Source organism: Scardinius erythrophthalmus (genome assembly GCF_964197995.2).
Source record: "Scardinius erythrophthalmus genome assembly, chromosome: 19".
NCBI lineage: Eukaryota > Metazoa > Chordata > Actinopteri > Cypriniformes > Leuciscidae > Scardinius > Scardinius erythrophthalmus.
Genome location: NC_138239.1, coordinates 14,231,199 through 14,250,479, shown reverse-complemented (window position 1 = coordinate 14,250,479; position 19,281 = coordinate 14,231,199). Strand labels below are relative to the sequence as shown.

General features: G+C 36.6%; 1 protein-coding gene across 1 annotated transcript in view; it reads left to right on the top strand.

The window, feature by feature from the left end:
- Positions 1 to 19,281, top strand: part of mdga2a (MAM domain containing glycosylphosphatidylinositol anchor 2a) — a gene marked incomplete at its 5' end in the record, with an annotated part of 155,998 nt that overhangs the window by 74,629 nt on the left and 62,088 nt on the right. Inside the window, 3 exons of the mRNA XM_081347548.1 lie at positions 560 to 829; positions 13,080 to 13,409; positions 18,676 to 18,969. Coding sequence (XP_081203674.1) covers positions 560 to 829; positions 13,080 to 13,409; positions 18,676 to 18,969 — 894 coding nt within the window. The remainder of the gene's footprint in view (positions 1 to 559; positions 830 to 13,079; positions 13,410 to 18,675; positions 18,970 to 19,281) is intronic.

The window sequence follows — 19,281 nt, the reverse complement described above, 5'->3', positions numbered from 1 at the left end:
CACAAACAAATATTTTTTTGAAAAATAATCCATCTCCAGTGTTGCCAGATCCCTTTAGCCACTTTTTTTTTATTTAAAAAAAGCTCCTAGCGATAAATCTAGTGACTTTTTGGACAAACCTCAGTAACTCTCTCAATTCAGATAATTTAACACATATAAAAAAAAATTGTCATTCACTATATCATAGGAAATGAGAACAGCTTCTAGCGACATTTAGCGACTTTTTGGGCAGGCTTTAGCTACTTTCCTTTGAAAATAGTTGGCAACACTGTCCATCTCTGTGAGTCCATATAATGCAAGTGGATAGATCCCCCAAAATGTATGCTGCAAAAAACATGCAAAACAAACATGAACGTAATCCATAAAAAGTCTTCTGAAGCGAAATAATGTGTATATGTGAGTAAAATACTGTTAAAATTGTAAACTATAAACCATCGCTTCCGTATAGCTGTCATACGTGCATTCGCTTATGTAAACGAAGTGCGAGTATTCCTTTAAGTAAGAAAATAAGTCTTCCATGTGAAGCTGATAAGATTAACCTGTTCTGTTTTTGTTTCAGCCTCCCCCTCTATTAAACTGCTTGTGGAAGACCCCATTGTGGCCAACCCTGGGCAGACAGTAACTCTGGTATGCATCATCTCTGGAGGCGAGCCCAACCCGACCCTGGCGTGGGTCCGGAATGGCGAAGAGCTTCCAAAGAAGAGCGTTCTCAACGGTGGAACCCTCACTATACCTGCCATAAGCACGGATGAAGCTGGTGTTTACAGCTGTGTAGCCAGTAACAACGTGGGTAATCCTGCAAAGAAATCCACCAACATTGTCGTCAGAGGTGAGAAGAGAGGCCTTGAGGCCGAGCTGGTTTAGTTTGTTTGTGCTTGATGTATCATATTTTCTGGAAATTGTTTATTTGCAGCAGGTGTACATAGCACTGGCCACACAGTGCACCCCAAGAGTCTAGTAGAACTAGACAAAACTATCAAACATGTGACTTTGATGTTGGTGGCCTGGAGTGCCGAGATTGTGTATTAGTATGTTTGCGTGGATGACCTGAGTTTGCATTAGGCTTGCGGCATTTTCAGATCCCTCTGCTCTCATCAGGAATTATCAGTATATGTTAAAGTTAAAGTTATTCTAAAATTCAGATCTAATTTCTATTCTAATATTTAGAACCAAATCAAAACATGTCTGACCCTTAGAAACATGATATTTGTGAAGCCAAATGTATTTATTTATATGCCTTAATTTATATTTATAGCATTAGAATTTGAATTGCTCCCTTAGAACAATCCTGGTAGTTAGAATGAATTATTAGTGAATTAGAGACCCATTGCCTGAAAAATATTTTTTTTCCACAAAAAATATTAAGCAGCTGTTTTCAACTCTGATAATAATAAGGAATTTTACTTAAGCCCCAAATCAGCATTAAAAGAATGATTTCTGAAGGATCATGTGACACTGGACTGGAGTAATGATGATGAAAATTCAATAAATTAAATGTAAAATATTTTAAAATAGAAAGCAGTTATTTTAAATTCAAATAACATTTCACACAATTACTATTTTTACTGTATGTTTGATTCAAAAATGCAGTCTTGGTGAGCATAAGAGACTTCTGAACATGTATTTATAACATACTGACAAGATGCAAAAAGTGTTTGTTAGTATTTACACTAGGGTGTAAATAACATCTAATTTCCTTTACACTCAGTGTAAATTGCCTCCTCCAATAAGTTTTACAAGCCTCTCAAGTTTGCTGTCAGCATTTTCCACTATACACATTACCATTTATCAGTGCATAATGAATTACTTAATGATTATCATGAAGGCAGAATGACAATACATGGGGGTAATAAATATCTTATGAATGCAGTACAATTATGAATAATGACTAACAGTATGCATCGAAAAACAATCAAGTTGTGGTTCGAAGCTGATGTGAAAGGACGAAGATTTTGCTTCTGCTTACGGTAAGCGTTATTAGAAAAGTATTTGTTGAAACTTTCAAGACTCAGCCTTGCTTGAAATGTCTTATAAATAGGTGCTCTTCCAGCCAGCGTCATTACCTAGTGTAATGAATATCCATGACTTTGACGTATTACATCTAGCCAAAAGAGCAGAGTGAAATGGAGAAAAGGAGTTGCTTTTTCAGGCATCTGTGTGTGGGACTCTCTCTGAAGAAGCTTTACTATCCCCGGTTTGGAGCAGCTTTTATAGCTTACTTCACAGTTACTCCTTCTCAAGGCTGATCCCCTGTGTGCACAAAAAGCTGTTTACACATCTGGAGGTCCAGGTTTAAATGTGAATCCCTTACTGTCTGTCAACTCACCGGGTCTGGGGAGCACAGTGAGATTACGCATTTCCAGCGAGCTGGGTTTGTGTGTGAGGCTGGAGAGTATGATGGGAGTCAGATGTCTTGCCAGTGAGGAGGATCATCTTGGTGGGGTAGACAGCAAAGGGGAAGAGGATCATACCAAAGAAAGAAATCTGCCATGTGTAATTCTCCAAGCTCTCCTCACAACAAAGAACAGTTTAGTTTGTGGTTAGTATCATTACTGACGAGTATCAGTATCATTCTGAGTATCGTTTTTTGGGGATTTTTTTTTCTTCTGATATCCAGAAACCTTTTTAAATGTCCTTGGTCGGATGAGTGTGGTTTAGTAGAGGGTAATTGCTGTGATATCGATTTTAATGTTTTACTTAGCACTCTTTTGACTCAAATACGGTAATACAATTATTAAACTCAGTTCAATAATCATTCTCCATTTATTTTTTCGATTTATTTGGAATAAGCGAGATAATGTACTGTCAGCTTTACATTATCATAAATTATTCAACAGTTATTTCTGGTCCTCATTCAATTTGGTTGGTTAGCGCTGATATGACAGTCTAAAAGCAGTTTGTGTCACTCTGCTATTCTGTGTTTGTTTGAGACAGTCTGTGCATTATGGAGGGGATTTTACAAAAAAATTCTGCAAATTACTTCATTACACCAGTAGGTCAACTTTATGAGTGAGTGTGAATGATTTTAATAATTCGCTCAATCGAATCATTCAAAAATTCAAAATAAGTATTCATTCAAGAATGAAACAATTGTTTATAAATTAATAATTTGTTTAACCAATTGTTGAAAGTTCCGATTCATTCAGTCACTCTCTGTATGAGTGTATCATTCATTCAACCATTTAATAAAAATAAAGAAATGTTGATCATTTCAGGAATGAAACAAGTGACTCTCATTATTAATTAATTCAATGAATTAATTCAAAAACAATGATTCATTTATAAATGAAGCAAGTTATTTTCTTTATGAGAAAGCCATTGAATCATTCATTCAACTGTATCATTCAAGATAACTGAATCACTCAAGAACGAAAAACATGATTAAAGGTATGCAACGATTCTGCCACTGTGTTGTTGAAGCAAATAGCAGTAAATAGCAAAATTGTGTCTAAAATATGACTCAGATTAACTTATTGTTTATAAAATAATTGCATAAAAGTAATATAGCAATTGCAATTGTGCTGCTCGTGTGACATTGCTTAAAAACCCAGACTTGGTGATCAGGGCACCGGGTTGAAGTAGGTCTTTTATTTTGCCTTAATAACCAGCTGACTGTACATTATCCCATAAATAAATTCCACATTAGAAGCCAGTTATTTATTGCCATACATAACCCTCTGAGACACTTTTTGCATTATTCATTCATTGTAATATTAAAATGCTATTATTTTAACATTCGTTTTCATTAGATTTTGATCCTATTATCCCATTATGTTTTTTCATTAGACATACTGATCCTCTGGTGGCTCAGTTTCTGCCTGGTCCTGGTTGCTTTCCTACAATCAATGTTGCAGAAACAGTTTGCATACCTAATGATCCAGAGCTCTTATAACACTTTAAAAGTATTTTCAATGTATTAATTGACTCTCACAACAACAAAATGAACTTCCCACAATTCCGTTCACCTTACTTTTGTGTTTTTCTTCATGTATTAACCACCTTCAGTGGAGAGCTACTCATTTTCCACTACATCACAAGAAACCATGAATGTTGTAATATCATTGCCACGTCTTTATGGCTCACTTGTGGCCAATGCTTCTTTTTTGTCCTAGACGTGTTGGCCATTTAGGTTTTAAATGCTTTTTCTTATGGATGGAAACAACATTATTGGGCAGAAAATAGCAATGATAGGCCCATTCTTTAGCTCCATAGATTGAGGAAGGTTTTATAATATAAGATCGTCAGAGGGGACGTTACGAGCTTGAGCTGCGCAGCTTCTTTGCTGCACAGATGGCAGAATCTCATTTGTTGGGCAAAATAAGCAAGGGATTGGAGAGAAAACGATATTACATGGGAGGGTTTGGAAGTTGGGTAATCCCAACACACTCTGCTGGCTGCTTGTACAAAGCTCTATGATAGCAGCTGTACTGGCCATTTGAAATATGACCTTTTCTCCTGCAATGGGAAAAAGAGCATGTGTAGCCAGATGGGGTGGTGTTTGAGGTGAACTGTTTCTCCAATCACTTTATTGGGGAGGAAGCTGAACTCTTGAGGATGGATGAAGGTAGAATAGAGGTGGCTCTATTTTACTTTGTTTTGTGAGGAGAAGATATAGAGCAGTATATTGGATTAAGCAAATACACTCCATTATTTTGTCATAATATTTAAGATTTAATTGGATATAAAATGTCCATTCATTTACACAGTTTTAACATAAATTAAACTAAGCCAATCTAGTACATGTTGACGAATTGTTTGTACCACTGCTAGCCAAATGAATTGAATAAATTTAGTTGTTTTTACAATTAACAGATTTATGCAGATTCTATGGAATTTCAATAAAATATGACTATTTAATTAAAATCAAAAGGATGCAAATACTGATTCCTGAGCAAATTAAGTGTGTGTGTGTGTGTGTGTGTGTGTGTGTGTGTGTGTGTGTGTGTGTGTGTGTGTGTGTGTGTGTGTGTGTGTGTGTGTGTGTGTGTGTGTGTGTGTGTGTGTGTGTGTGTGTGTGTGTGTGTGTGTGTGTGTGTGTGTATGTGTGTGTTTGTTTATATTACATTATGGGAACCAAATGGCCCCACAAGGATAGTAAAACCTGAGATCACCTCCATTGTGGGGACCAGCCAGCGGTCCCCATGAGGGAAATGGGTTAATAAACATACTAAAATATTTTTTTGAAAATATAAAAATGCAGAAAGTTTTCTGTGATGGGTAGGTTTAGGGGTAGGGTTAGTGTAAGGGGACAGAATATACAGTTTGTACTGTATAAAAACCATTACGTCTATGGAGAGTCCCCACAAAGATATGTGCGCCTGTGTGTGTGTGTGTTTGTGTGTGTGTGTTTGTGTGTGTGTGTGTGTGTGTGTGTGTGTGTGTGTGTGTGTGTGTGTGTGTGTGTGTGTGTGTGTGTGTGTGTGTGTGTGTGTGTGTGTGTGTGTGTGTGTGTGTGTGTGTGTGTGTGTGTGTGTGTGTGTGAGAGAGAGATTTTATATTTATCACTGAAATGATCCCAGTGGACCGACATGAGGATGAGTAAATGATGACAGAATTTTCATTTTTAGTTCAACACAAAAAAAAAAAAAAGAAAGAAAGCAAAGTCTTCTGTAATCTTGCTCGGCTCCTATACAGAGCAAACACAGTGCAGGGATTACTTGGGGGCAGATTGGTCTGATGAGAGGTGTAATGGGCCGTCATTCAGTGGCACCCAGGTGGGAGTGACCAGATAGCCATCCCTGAGTAAGGCCTTTTCTGACAGCTCTGTTCCACCACCCGCTGGCAGCATCATCAATAAAACACACCCCACCCTTCCCAGTTATCACTCAAATACTGAGCCTTGTCAGTACTCTTCAGCAGATTATGCCAGACGTTGCAGGGTCTGCTCTGCAGATAACTGCAAAATAACCCAACGTTCTTTATAAGATATTTATTAGCTAAGGGGATGGAAGGGAGGGTATTGCTGAGCCTGCACACTGCTATAGAAACTCATCTTTTTATTTATTTACAGAGAAGATATCATCTCCTGTTTGGGCCACTTTCCACCAAGCAATCAAAACAGGCACGCAAAAATCGGTCCTCCCATCCTCCTTTCCCTGGCTGCAGAAATTGGTCATATTTCTGATATGGAAATGATGTTCTGAATCACTTTGATGGTCATTCACATCAACTGTTTTCTCAGCAGAATTGCTGTGCGAACTTTTGCGTTGTCTGTAGCAATGCAATGTGTCAGTATTGTGAATGTGAGGGCACATTGATGAGATTCCACTGGATGTAATGACTGAATGCAGCTTTTGCCTGTAAAGCTGTTTTCAAATTAGCTGGGCTCAGGATGATCCCCTCGACATTGCGCTACTTGACTTATTTTTCCGCTAAATAAAATGGATAATAGAGAATTCAGTTGCTTTTGATGAGGTGGTGACTATTAGCAGACTGCTGCAGTGGTGATTTACTACAGCTAATAACAGATTTGTATTCAACCATTTCTTCTCCTCTAATGTGAGCGCTCACATCTTGTTGGTGGGGTTTATGTTGATTGTACTACTGCCTGTTGTATAACGGAATGTGAGATGGTGGTTATCATTCACTATTATTTCTATGTTTTTGTATACTTTTTATACACCATTTGCTTGCACAGAAATTTTTTTTATGCAAAATGTCCTTTAAACAGGTGCATTCTGCATACATTTGTTCTGATCCTCATTCTCTTTTGATGAATAAATCATTTTTCCTGATTTTTCCTGAGTAATACTTATTATACAATATGAATATATTTTTATAGAACATTCTGGAAGAGCCATGTTTCTGAGTTTTTTGCAGGTGCAATGATAATCGGTTTATTTTTTATTATGAAAGACATTAATTTAAACTCACTGATTATTATGTGCCAAATAACAATGTTCCATTTTCAAATGACAAACCCTTCCTGCAATATTCAGCATTGCAGAGTAAGTCTGAAACTCCAGTTTTGCTGTCTAAAAAGGTGCAATTGACTAGTGCAAATGTGGCCATGAAGAAAAAAAAGATCTGTTTTAAATTCCCATGGTTGCATAAGATGATATAAGTAAAGAAAAGTGCTTGTGTGTGGCACCACATATTCATCAGTAAAAGACTTTTCTCAACCATTCACTGTATCTATTCACTCTGATTGCACGACTATGCAGGGATAGTCAAAAGAATTATTGATTTTCATATAATGCAACAAGTGTGTTGACAATGATCTGTGGTGGGTGCTGAGCTGAGGAAATAACTAGCTCATTATAATATCACAAAGAAAAGACTCATCTAGAACAAAATCATTTGAAATGCATCCATCAATATCTTCTGCATATGTTTGATGCCAGAAAGGAATCGTATTTGAACATCATTATTGTGTTTTTTGGAATGCAAAAAAAGCTTAGCAGTAATTCGAGGTGATGTCTTAATTCTTTCCCAGACGTTTCATAAAACATTTACAAAACACAGGTGCAAATGGTGGAGAGAAACCATTATGTTGTCTCTTAGGAGCTCCTTGATATATTCTTCTGTTGGAAAGCTCATTAAAAGTTGAAGCAAAAAGTTGGATTTCCATTTTAAGCGTTTTTGAAATTTCAAGAGATGTTATTACAGCGGATTACTGTAAGAAATCATCGTCAAACGCTCAACGTGTTGCAACCTGACTTTAAATGTCCTGGAAAGATTAAGCAGCTTGTCTCTTGGTAATTGCTTACCTGCAGTGCTTTTTGATAATGACAGAACTGGACTCGAAAGCATTAACACCCTGCACGTTTTATGGGCTCACCAAAGAGCGCACAGCTATCTCACCACGATATTCAGCTATTGATTAAGTCGCAAATTGACCAGTAAGGAAAGGCCAGCCGAGCCGAACCTCGCATAAAGCAACCCTGCAAAGTTACAGCTCTTCTTTGTCATCTATCTCATAATTTTCAGAGTCTCTGCCTTAGTCCACCTTGAAACATCCTCTCTTAGCAGTCCAGATTGTAACAGATTGTAAAATGTGCCGAATTAATGCAATTGGTTAATAAGATTTCCTAAAAGTTGTTTTTAAATAATTCAGTCACTGATTAATAATTAGGGCCAGATGCACAGCATTCTCAAAAATGACTGGGAAATGAGTTTGTGGTGTTTTGCTTTGGCTCATGGCTAGCTTGAGACTTGGAATCCCATTGGGAGACATTTTCTTGTGTGTCTCTGACCCCTTTACTCCTGTTGAAAAGAGAGCAGTGAGCGCTAATGAAAAGTAAAACAAAAAAGAAACCTCCAAAATCTCATAAATATGCAGTTGTGTTTTGTTGAAGTCAATGTGACTTTAGAAAAACTGCATTCACAACCCATTTACATGTGTAATGTGACATTTCCCAAAAGAACAAGAAAAAATAGGGCAGGACTTGATTTTATCCATCGGGAACCGGTCTCTGTGACAGGTGAAGAGAGGTTTATTGATATATAAGTTTGGGTCAGTGAGTTTTTGATCAAATAAATGCAGCCTTCCTTGGTGAGCATAAGAGACTATTTCAAAATGTTATATATAGGCCTATATATATATATATATATATATTTGATTTCATGTTGACTTTGCGACTTTACAAAAGATAATTTTTCTTGAGAATGGCGGCTTGCGGTTTCGGCTTATTTACTGTGTGGTTTTAACTCATAAAGATCCTAAAATAGCTGCTGTTCAGTCTGGTGTGGCTTTGAGTTGGGGTTATTTCTGAATGTGAGTTCACAGTGCGCAAGATCTCTCAATCCAGCCTTGCAAAGATTAAGTCATTAGCATGTGTGGAGTAGTGTGGAAAGTGTGTGTCATGTCACGCCATTCTTACATCATTTCCAACTCTGTAGATGTCAGTGTGGTTGAGTCAGAGTTCTTCTCAATGTCAGTGTCAAAGGACTGAGGTTCTGTGGAAGGAAACGTCTGTTCTCCTCCGAACAGAGAAAGTGCGCGACTCCTTGACAATCCCTTATAATTTCACGTTTTTGTGTGTGTGTGTCTTGAGGGGCCCTCTGTTTATTTCTCACCTTATTCGGGGTGATAGTGGGATTATGTATTTTAAGATCCAGCTTTATTTGTGCCGTATTCACTGGCTAAGATGGTAGTCTTTCACCTCCATTCCTTAAAAATAGCTTATGGGTATTTTAGTAACATTTTGAGTTTTGTCATGTTTATGTTACTGGCTTGTCACAGTGATAATGACTTCAAAAGCAGTGGTGTGGATGAATTGTGGAAAAGTATATTAAACTGTTTTGAAATTACATTAAGGAAAGACCTTTTAGCTATGTAAACTGATGCACTGCATTTAATGCATCATTAACCATGCAGTACAAATCTTGTATGAAGAGATTAAGAGACTTTATGATAAGAAAATGTGCAGTGTGTTACTGCTTCTTGAGCAAACTGATATTTTATAAAAAGGAAAGTGCCTTTATTAATGGGTGTTTCTTCAACCCCAGGTACTTTTACATACCAAGAATTAAAATAAATAAAAGAATATCATCATATTATCATATAAGAACTATATGAACTAAATATTTAATATAAAAATGTTTAAATGATTTAAAAAACGAAATATTTTACTATACTCATTGATTTTTGCTCCTTTTATTTTAAGAAAAATTCAAAAGTTGCAATTGTTTATTATAGATGACAATGGCAATGCAGAGCATGCTTGAGATGAAATATGAGACATTTAAAGTGTGAAGAAAATTGAGGTAAATATGATTAAAGCGATACAAATATCAATAATAATGTCACAATAATATTAAAATTGTATTATTTTACATAATACTAAAACGTATTTAGTGTTTTAATTTAATTAGAAATATAATAATAATAATAATAAATTAAAATAATAATAAAAGTTTATTTACAATCAAGCTGTCATTTTGTAAATTATGCCAAAAGTGTGAAAATATTGTTTGTGTTTATTTAGCTTATGTAAAATGTTAGTAATTAAATTATCCTTAGCAAGGCAAAAGAGTCCAAAATGTTCCAAATGTCATTTGCATCAGTGTCATTTCCACCAATGAACTCGAAAAAACAAAATATATTTCTGGAAATATGGTGGTAATTGTACTGTGGTGGACATTTTAATGATAAATGACTTTTGGTCTGTTACTAACGGAAATTTTGGCAATCAATTAATCGGTCGATTATTTAGACGATTAATCTAGTAGCCTAATCTAATTTTTTGTTTTATTTTTTTGGTTATAAAAAAGACCTAAGTGAACAATAGCCTTAAAATGACTTCAAATATATATATCTCTTAGCGAGCTACGAAGACTCTTAGGGGGTCGCACACCGGACGCGCAGCTCAGCGCCGTGCCACGTCTTTTAAATTCGAACACATTATTATCTATAAGTATACACACACCGGTGGCGCCTTTCGCCGTCTGTTCGCGGCGCCCAGCTACGGCTCAGGACCTTGTTCAAAATCTTGCCGCACCTCAGAGCGCCATTTACATAGTTTTACATTAAATGTACATTTATTTGTCTCAAATCGTCGTTAATGTATATACTGACTTCCCCCTGTGCTGCAATATACATTTAGTTTTACATTCATTCACAGAAATCAGCTGCTTGAATGAAAATTGCTGATGTTATCGGATTTTCAGGTGATATTCTCAATTCATTCAGTTAACGGACGGAGGTAAAGTGAATTCAGACTGCAGACTTAGCAACGATTGTATTTAATTGTACAGTACAATCATAACATAGTACAGGCATTATCTTAATTTCATAATTTGCTTAAACATAACAATATTGCTGGCCATAAACTGAAAAGGTGCGCGTCCGGTGTGCGACCCCCTTTAAGGTATAACTTAACTGAAGGTATACCATTTCTAGGCGTGTTCGCCGAACCATACCTTAGGAAGTTGCTTAAAGGAGAACTCCGGTCAATTTTAACATTGAGCTCATTTTATTGTACATTTGGAGTGCTGTCAATACAGAGAACAACTACAAAAATCGGTGTTGCCTAAACCGAGTTATTCTATTTTTAAAATTTGCACCCTGTTGACTTCAATAGGGCAAGTACTAAACCTGCTTTTAGGCTCTTAACATCCTTGATGTGTCATTACAAGTGCACAGAAAATGTGAGTGATTCCTTCTGAGTGAACACGAGTGGATCTGACTGCAGTAGATGTAAAAGATATGTATAAAAATGATGTTATTTAAGCCAGCGCAAATACCTGTTTACATCCTGTTTTTTGGTTGAAGTCCAAAGTAGTCGATTGCCGAGTTCACGCGCATAGGTTTAGTTACCTATGATCACGCGCGTGAACTCGGCAATCGACTACTTTGGACTTCAACCGAAAAACAGGATGTAAACAGGTATTTGCGCTGGCTTAAATAACATCATTTTTATACATATCTTTTACATCTACTGTAGTCAGATTCACCCGTGTTCACTCAGAAGGAATCACTCACATTTTCTGTGCACTTGTAATGACACATCAAGGATGTTAAGAGGCTAAAAGCAGGTTTAGTACTTGCCCTATTGAAGTCAACAGGGTGCAAATTTTAAAAATAGAATAACTCGGTGTAGGCAACACCGATTTTTGTCGTTGTTCTCTGTATTGACAGCACTCCAAATGTACAAAAAAATTAGCTCAATGTTAAAATTGACCGGAGTTCTCCTTTAAGATATACCTTCTTACGTGCAACGTTACCGGGTGCTGTCCGTGGCGATGGTGCTGAATTGGTTGATATCGATGGCTCGAGAATCAATTATTCTTTCGTGCAGGGGCTGTTAATGTGAGAAAGCAGTGTTCTTTATAAAAGAAGTACTTCAGAAATAGTTGAAATTGCATTTATTAGGACTCATGGGATATTATAAAAAATAATCCAAACTATAATAGCCTATAATAGCCTAGCCTACATATTTTTAAATTGTATCATATATTGCTGCCATGATAACCATTTCAATTTTTTACGTGCTTTCTTCTCTTTCCCATTTTTGTTCGCTGAGGTGGAGCGGCGATGAAATATTGTTCTTGTAAATACTTTCCAGCATTTCAGTAATAAAAGTGTAGGCCTACATCTCTGTGCTCGGCAGTGATCAAAAAGGGTTTAAACAGTGGATTTTGAATCTCTTGTAAACTCAGAGATGTGGATTCAGACGGCAATTAAATTACCACACGACCTGTTTGTCAAAAAAACAGTAGGTACTAATTTGGCCAGGGATTTTTACGCAGGTTGGGTGAGAAAAACACTGATATTATGGATTCGGACGACACTAAAATCACCGACTCACCCCTATAAATGTTTAAAATATCATACAAGCCCATGAGAAACAATATTAGCGTCCGAATAGGACTTAACTGACAGTAGCCTATGCTTTCACTGGCCTTTAAAAGCGCTTTTTAATTAAATTAATAATATTGTATAATAATATAATTAAAAATCCAACAACAATCAGTGTAATGACAATTTTTTTCTTTGCATGAAAACACTTGAATTAGCCTAATTGAACACTGTGTATTAAAATTTCAGAATTATATTCGTAGGCTATAGACCTGCAACAGTGATAAGGTAAAGCTAAGAGTGGTCCAGACCAAACGAGTTCCGAACGAGTGACTTACAGAAGATATACTTAACTAAGAACGTTAGCCTAACTTAAGAATGTTAGCCTAACTTAAGAATGACGTAGCGTAAAGAGGTTTCGGAAACCAACACTGTTAAATACACAATATATTTAATTCATTGAATCGCATCCTTTGTGATTTCAGTAGCACTATACTATGATTTTTGGATGATTTTAATATATTGTGCAGTGATAAAGGTCTAATAATGCACTTCGTGGATTCAAATCTGTGGAATGCCCCACTTCCGGTATTTTGCTGGTTAATTTGCACAGGTAAAATTGTGATAAAAAATTGAGCACTGAAATTGAATCGAGGAATCATGACAGTCCTAAATAACTTAATGAAAAAAAAAAGTTCCTGTGGAATAAACTAGTTAGAGTGTGTCTTGAGTGTATTTTCTAACAATTAAAGGGCGAAAATTGGCCAAAGTTGAAGAAATATCCACATGAACATTATTGTTGTTATTAAATCGGCTGCATTTCATTCTGTCTACACAGCTCTGAAGAAGGGCCGGTTCTGGATCACACCAGACCCCTATCATAATGATGACAACATCCAGATCGGCAGAGAGGTGAAGATATCCTGTCAGGTGGAGGCTACGCCGCCCGAGGAGCTGATGTTCAGTTGGCTTAAAAACGGCCGTCCACTGCGTAGCTCAGAGCGGATGGTCATTACCCAGACTGACCCAGACGTTGCCCCAGGAACCACAAACCTGGACATCATCGACCTCAAATTTACTGACTTTGGCACTTACACCTGTGTGGCCTCACTAAAGAACGGAGGGATACCAGAGATCAGCATAGACGTCAACATCTCTTCCACCACTGGTGAGCTATTCTTATTCTTTACAAACAAGAGAGAGTAGCTCGTTTTTACAGAGCCTCTAAATGGACCTTTGCACAAAATGTAAAATATACAGACTTTCACACAAGCAACTTTTTGCGTGCTCACAAGAAACAATTTCATATGCATTGGATTTTTTTTTGCGTGCACACGTCTTTGTCTTGTACAAGGCTGAATTTAGCTACTTATTTTGTCATTCAATGAAGCGTGAGCCTCCCCTTAATATAACAACACTATCTAAAGTATTTTATGTCTATGGCTCTGCTCACAATAAGCGCTGATAGAATTGAATGAAGAAAATCTGTATTTCTCCGCCACCTGTAAGGGTGCGTTAAATCCGACAATCCAACATTTTTGTACATTTTACTGTACCAATATTTTTTGATATATATATATATTAGGGCTGACTTCTAATAGTCGAGGATTCAACGATTCGATTCGGAGAGGTCTGATTCGACTATGAACCTTACCTCATAGTCGAATACATGGGCGTCAGTTTGGTTTGAAATGTGCTGGGGACAGAGACGCATTCGCATTTTCAGAAGGGCTGGGTACCATTTTTATTTTATTTTTTCAGGTCATGTTTTGAAAGATGATGTCCTGTAGCTTACTAATGTAAATAAATAAAAATGTATTCAAAAATCTGCTTCACATTTTCAGCAGGGCTGCGGAGCGGCTGTGAGTTGACTCCACACGGTTCTCATGTGCGTTAAAAAGCTTTACGTGGTTTAATGTACCTAAACAATGATTACCAAATTCCCCTCTCATGTTGCTCCACATAACCACTTAAAATGATAAAAAAAATCGAACCCAGAGTCCAAATATTATGGACGTTATCTGATATTAAGCGTTTCTGCTTCACATTTTCAGCAGGGCTGCGGAGCGGCTGTGAGTTGACTCCACACGGTTCTCATGTGCGTTAAAAAGCTGACTCCACACGGGTCTCATGTGCGTTAAAAAGCTTTACTTTGTTTAATGTACCTAAACAACGATTACCAAATTTCCCTCTCATATTGCTCCTCATAACCACTGAAAATGGTCAAAAAATCGAACCCAGAGTCCAATTATTATGGACGTTATCTGATATTAAGCGTTTCTGCTTCACATTTTCAGCAGGGCAGCGGAGCGGCTGTGAGTTGACTCCACGCGGTTCTCATGGGCGTGAAAAAGCTTTACGTGGTTTAATGTACCTAAACAACCATCACCAAATTTCTCTCTCATATTGCTCCTCATGTTTATGAAATGTTATGATATATGTGTGATATATATGTTTTTTATCTCTTTTGTTTGAAATGGAAAAAAATCTAGCTGCTATCTAAAAAAAAAAGAAAAAAAAAAGTTCGACTATCAGTCGACTACGGGAAAATCTAACAAATCAGATTCGACTATGAAAATCCTTAGTCGAAAACAGCCCTAATATATAAAGCCTCTAAATGCCATCTGAAATGTTTTTATAGAATGATCATTTTTATCAAGCTTGTATGTTTAAATTCAATAATTTCACTTAAATGGCAATGAAGATTACCTATTAATTATCATTTAAGTGAAATTACTGAAATTAAAACATACAAGCTTGATAAAAATGATCATTCTATAAGTGTTATGATGGTGAGGAAGGAGAACCCAGGCGCAGACAGAGTACACTAAACACGATTTATTGAAAACAAAAAGGTGAAAATAAAGCCCACGATGGGGTAAAACAAGACAAGGCAGAGGATGATTAACTAGACTATGATCTTGACAGACGACTAGATGCTAACTAACAGCAAAAACACAAACAGGATCTTCACAGGACTCATAACTAAGACAAGATAGTCACAGGTAATAATTAGCAATGACTCACACGTAACTATAGCAAAGATAGGCAGAATTCACAGAGTGTAGCATCACAGCAGGTTTCACACTATGAATGACCGCATGTAAAGAGTAACAATGAACCGGCACAGGACAGCAAACACAAGGGGATTAAATAGGGAGACTAATGATAACAACAGGTGACACAGGTAAAGCAATAATGACAAAACGAGGATAACAAGGGGGCGGGGCAAGAGAACTAGACAACACAAGCACATGGCCCAAACAAATGGCCATGTGCTTGTACACAAAACATGGGTCTGCCATGATCCTGCCTCAAAAATTAAAGAATGACAAGGACTAGATGGCAGAATCATGAAAATAAGAAAATGTCAGATGGCATTTAGAGGCTTTTGCATCTGAACTCTTCATATATATATATATATATATATATATATATATATATATATATATATATATATATATATATATATATATTATTAAGACACCATTTTCAGACAGAACTTGTTTGGACAGTTGCACCACCTGACATTGTGTGGGTTTAAGGTAATAAAATATAAAATAATATGTATTATTAGAATGTACTTAAAATGAATTCAATATAAATAGATTTTATAGAATTAAGTGACATATGTCATGAATTTATCAAATTATTTTAAAAGAAAATAATGCACTTGGATACAAAATATGCTCGTCATGTCATTGACCCAAATACTGCCCTAAAGAAATCCAATTTCTTTACTTTTTTTTTACTGTACCAATGTATTTTTTTAACCATATAGGACAATGCACACTGAGCCTCCTACTGCGCCAGTTAAATCCGAATTAAACACCTCTCTGAGTTAAATCCATTAAAGCGGCCATAAGGCCTTGAAATATGACGTATTGCCCTAACGAAGAAATAAGTTTCCATACGAGAAACTTTTCAATAGTTTCTCATGAAAGTGAAAGTCTATATATATGTTAGATTTATATAAATATATACATAATATGTATACACATTGCCTGCCACACATATCCAAATGCCCACCCCAGGATGGAATCCAAAACACCACTGACCTCATGCATTAATGTCTTTTTACTTTGTTTTCAATATTTGCTGATATTTATTTGTTTGTTTGTATGTATGAAGGTCATACATCTGAATCTGTTAAATATCACTGCCATGAGGATTCAAAGAGATTTGCTGAGAACCTCAGTCTTTGAATTTCAGCAGATGAAACCGTAACATGTTTTAAGCAGCTTGGCACTTACAGGAACATGGATTTATTAATTATAAAATTGAATTAATTAGAAATCATGCATGCATTACTGAGTAAATGAGAAACAATTGCAGTGGAAATGGGGTTAATGGTAGGATTCCATCACTCTTTGAAATAAAAAAAAAACTTTAAAATTATTTATTATTAAAACATTTTTATGGTGATTACATTTATTATTGTTTTACCGACTGTTTCGGCACATTACGGCTTTATAGCTTCAATAAAACAAAATAATCTCAGCCTCCCCCACTGATGACATTTTAATGATACAAATGTAGATCTAAAAGATTTTTTTCTGTCACAAAACATAGATAATGCTGTTTTAGGCTTTTAATGTTGACAGAATGGATAATGTGATTTATTTTCTGACTCATTTCATTATGCAAAATATCCTATGTTTGTTTGTTTGTTTGTTTGTTTGCCCTGGGTCTGCAAAAGAAGTCATGCTTAATCAACCTGCAGACGCAAGATCTCTCTCCCACCAGGCCCCCTACAGTCGCTATCGGAAATACATTCAGCATTGTTCTCCTCTTTTTTCATGCTATACTCATTACCATCCCTTTATATAAATCAGTCTTTCCCACTCACCTTCTGGAGGAGAGAAAAGTAGATTTCTATTTTTTATCCAGAGGAAAAAAGTTCTTATTTTCCACTGTACAGTCTTTATGTGTCTTTGTCATCTTCTTTCATACCGCACATCTCATACATGCATGATAGCTTTTATTATGACCTCCCGTTTTTTGTATTGTACTAAAATAGGATTTAAAAAATCCCAGAAGAACACAATCAAGTGATATGCTCACTACCCAACAAGGACCCTTGTTTTCATGCAGCTCTTTTATTAATGGAGCTTGTGAAGTGGGCTGTGGAGACTTGGACAATTCATGTCCAGATACTTTGAACATAGTAAAGTCAAGATTTACAGTGTGTTTAATGGAAGGGGCCTATGCAGCACCCAAGTGGCTCATTTCAGAGGAAGCTGTGTGTCTGTGGCATTGTTGAACTGTATACATCTTCAGTTGTCCTGTTTCACAGATCATGTCATTACAACCTGACCCTGCTGTTTCTAAGGTCTGAACTCAATCAAAAAAGTTGGCAGAAAGTATTCTGGACAAATTGTTCAGTCATTGAGGATTTGATGTGGAAAACTAAGATTCCCTTGCACCGAGACATCCTGAGTATAACTGGAAACATTTGAAGGAATGGTATGGGTCGAATACAAGGTAGGGTCAGTCGACAGCATTTGTGACATTTCTATGTCTATTACAACAGAAAATAAGGTTGTTTTTATCCCTTAGTTAAAGAAAGAACATTTAGAAAGAATTTAAGTAAATGAGACTTGGCAATAAACATTAAAATACAGTATATACTGTTTATAGGCAAAAAAATAGCATAGCCACACAAAACGCATATTATATGTGTTAACATGAGACTATAGTGATAGAAAAGTGTGTAAAATTATATTCTGTCTTTTGTCGTCATGACAACACAACAACGATAAGGCCTGTAAACCTAGTAACCTTCACACAATGTCCTGCTAGAATACCAAGAAGGAAGGTGACAACATCCTTGTTTACATGGAGCTGAGCGGGTAGTTTGCCAGACTGTTGTCTGGAATCAGCAGAAGAACATAAACTTGTCTCCTTCCTGTCGTCTGCATACGTTTATGATGCCTGACGGCGAAAACCAGCAAGAAACGTAGTTACCTGACACCTGGTGGGTGACAAGATGTCTCTATTGATGTACTGGCAAAACTGATACAGATATTATGTCTGTGACAAGATGTTTATTCACCTAGAGCAGTAGTCCCACTACAAAATTGGTGATTTACATTAAAAAAAATGCACAAAAAGAAAAAAAATATTCAGGTCACACTGAATACTAGAATAATGGCTGCTGAAAATGCAACTTGCCATCACAGGAATAAATTACATTGTAAAATAGTTTAAAATTGAAAACAGCATTTCTGAGTATAAAACACTTTCAAAATCATAGAAAAAATGATACAATTTTGTAGTAGTATAGTATACAAACTTTTTATACAAACAAAATTTTTTCTGGTTATTATCATTACACAATAAATGCTGTCGACTTGTACCCAGAACATTCCTCCAAGGACTGTGGAGTAAAATATGTAATATGTACATTTTGATCATCATCTACTCTCTTTTAGTTCCACCCAACCTGACCGTCCCACGAGGAAAGTCCCCTTTGGCCACTCAGGAGGGCGACACAGTAGAGCTGCAGTGCCTGGTCTCCGGCAAACCCAAACCCATCATCCTTTGGTCCCGTGCTGATAAGGAGGCACCCATGCCAGATGGCAACATGCAAACCGAAAGTTACGATGGAGTTCTGCGCATCGTCAACGTCTCCCGTGAGATGACCGGAACGTACCGCTGCCAAACCAGTCAGTACAACGGTTTCAACGTCAAACCCAGAGAGGCCATCGTGGAGCTCATAGTGCTGTGTAAGTACTGGACTTGCTTGTTGCTCATGCACTTTAGCTGGACCTAATTAACTTACATTCAGGCTAGAACATACGTTTTTGTCGTGGCTGATTGGCAAACCATTAGTTTTCTGGAGAAATAAATGGAAAAAGTATAGGGGCATCATTAATTGTAATTACAGACAACCTTGGTGAGCGATGCACATTGCCGATCTTTTCTCTGTCTCATTAAGGCTCGCAGATTCAATTAGCGCAGGTGCAGAGGTTAATGCAATGTAATGCATTCCATATTATCACAGCATAGCATAGCATGAATTGCTGAAGAGGACTTTG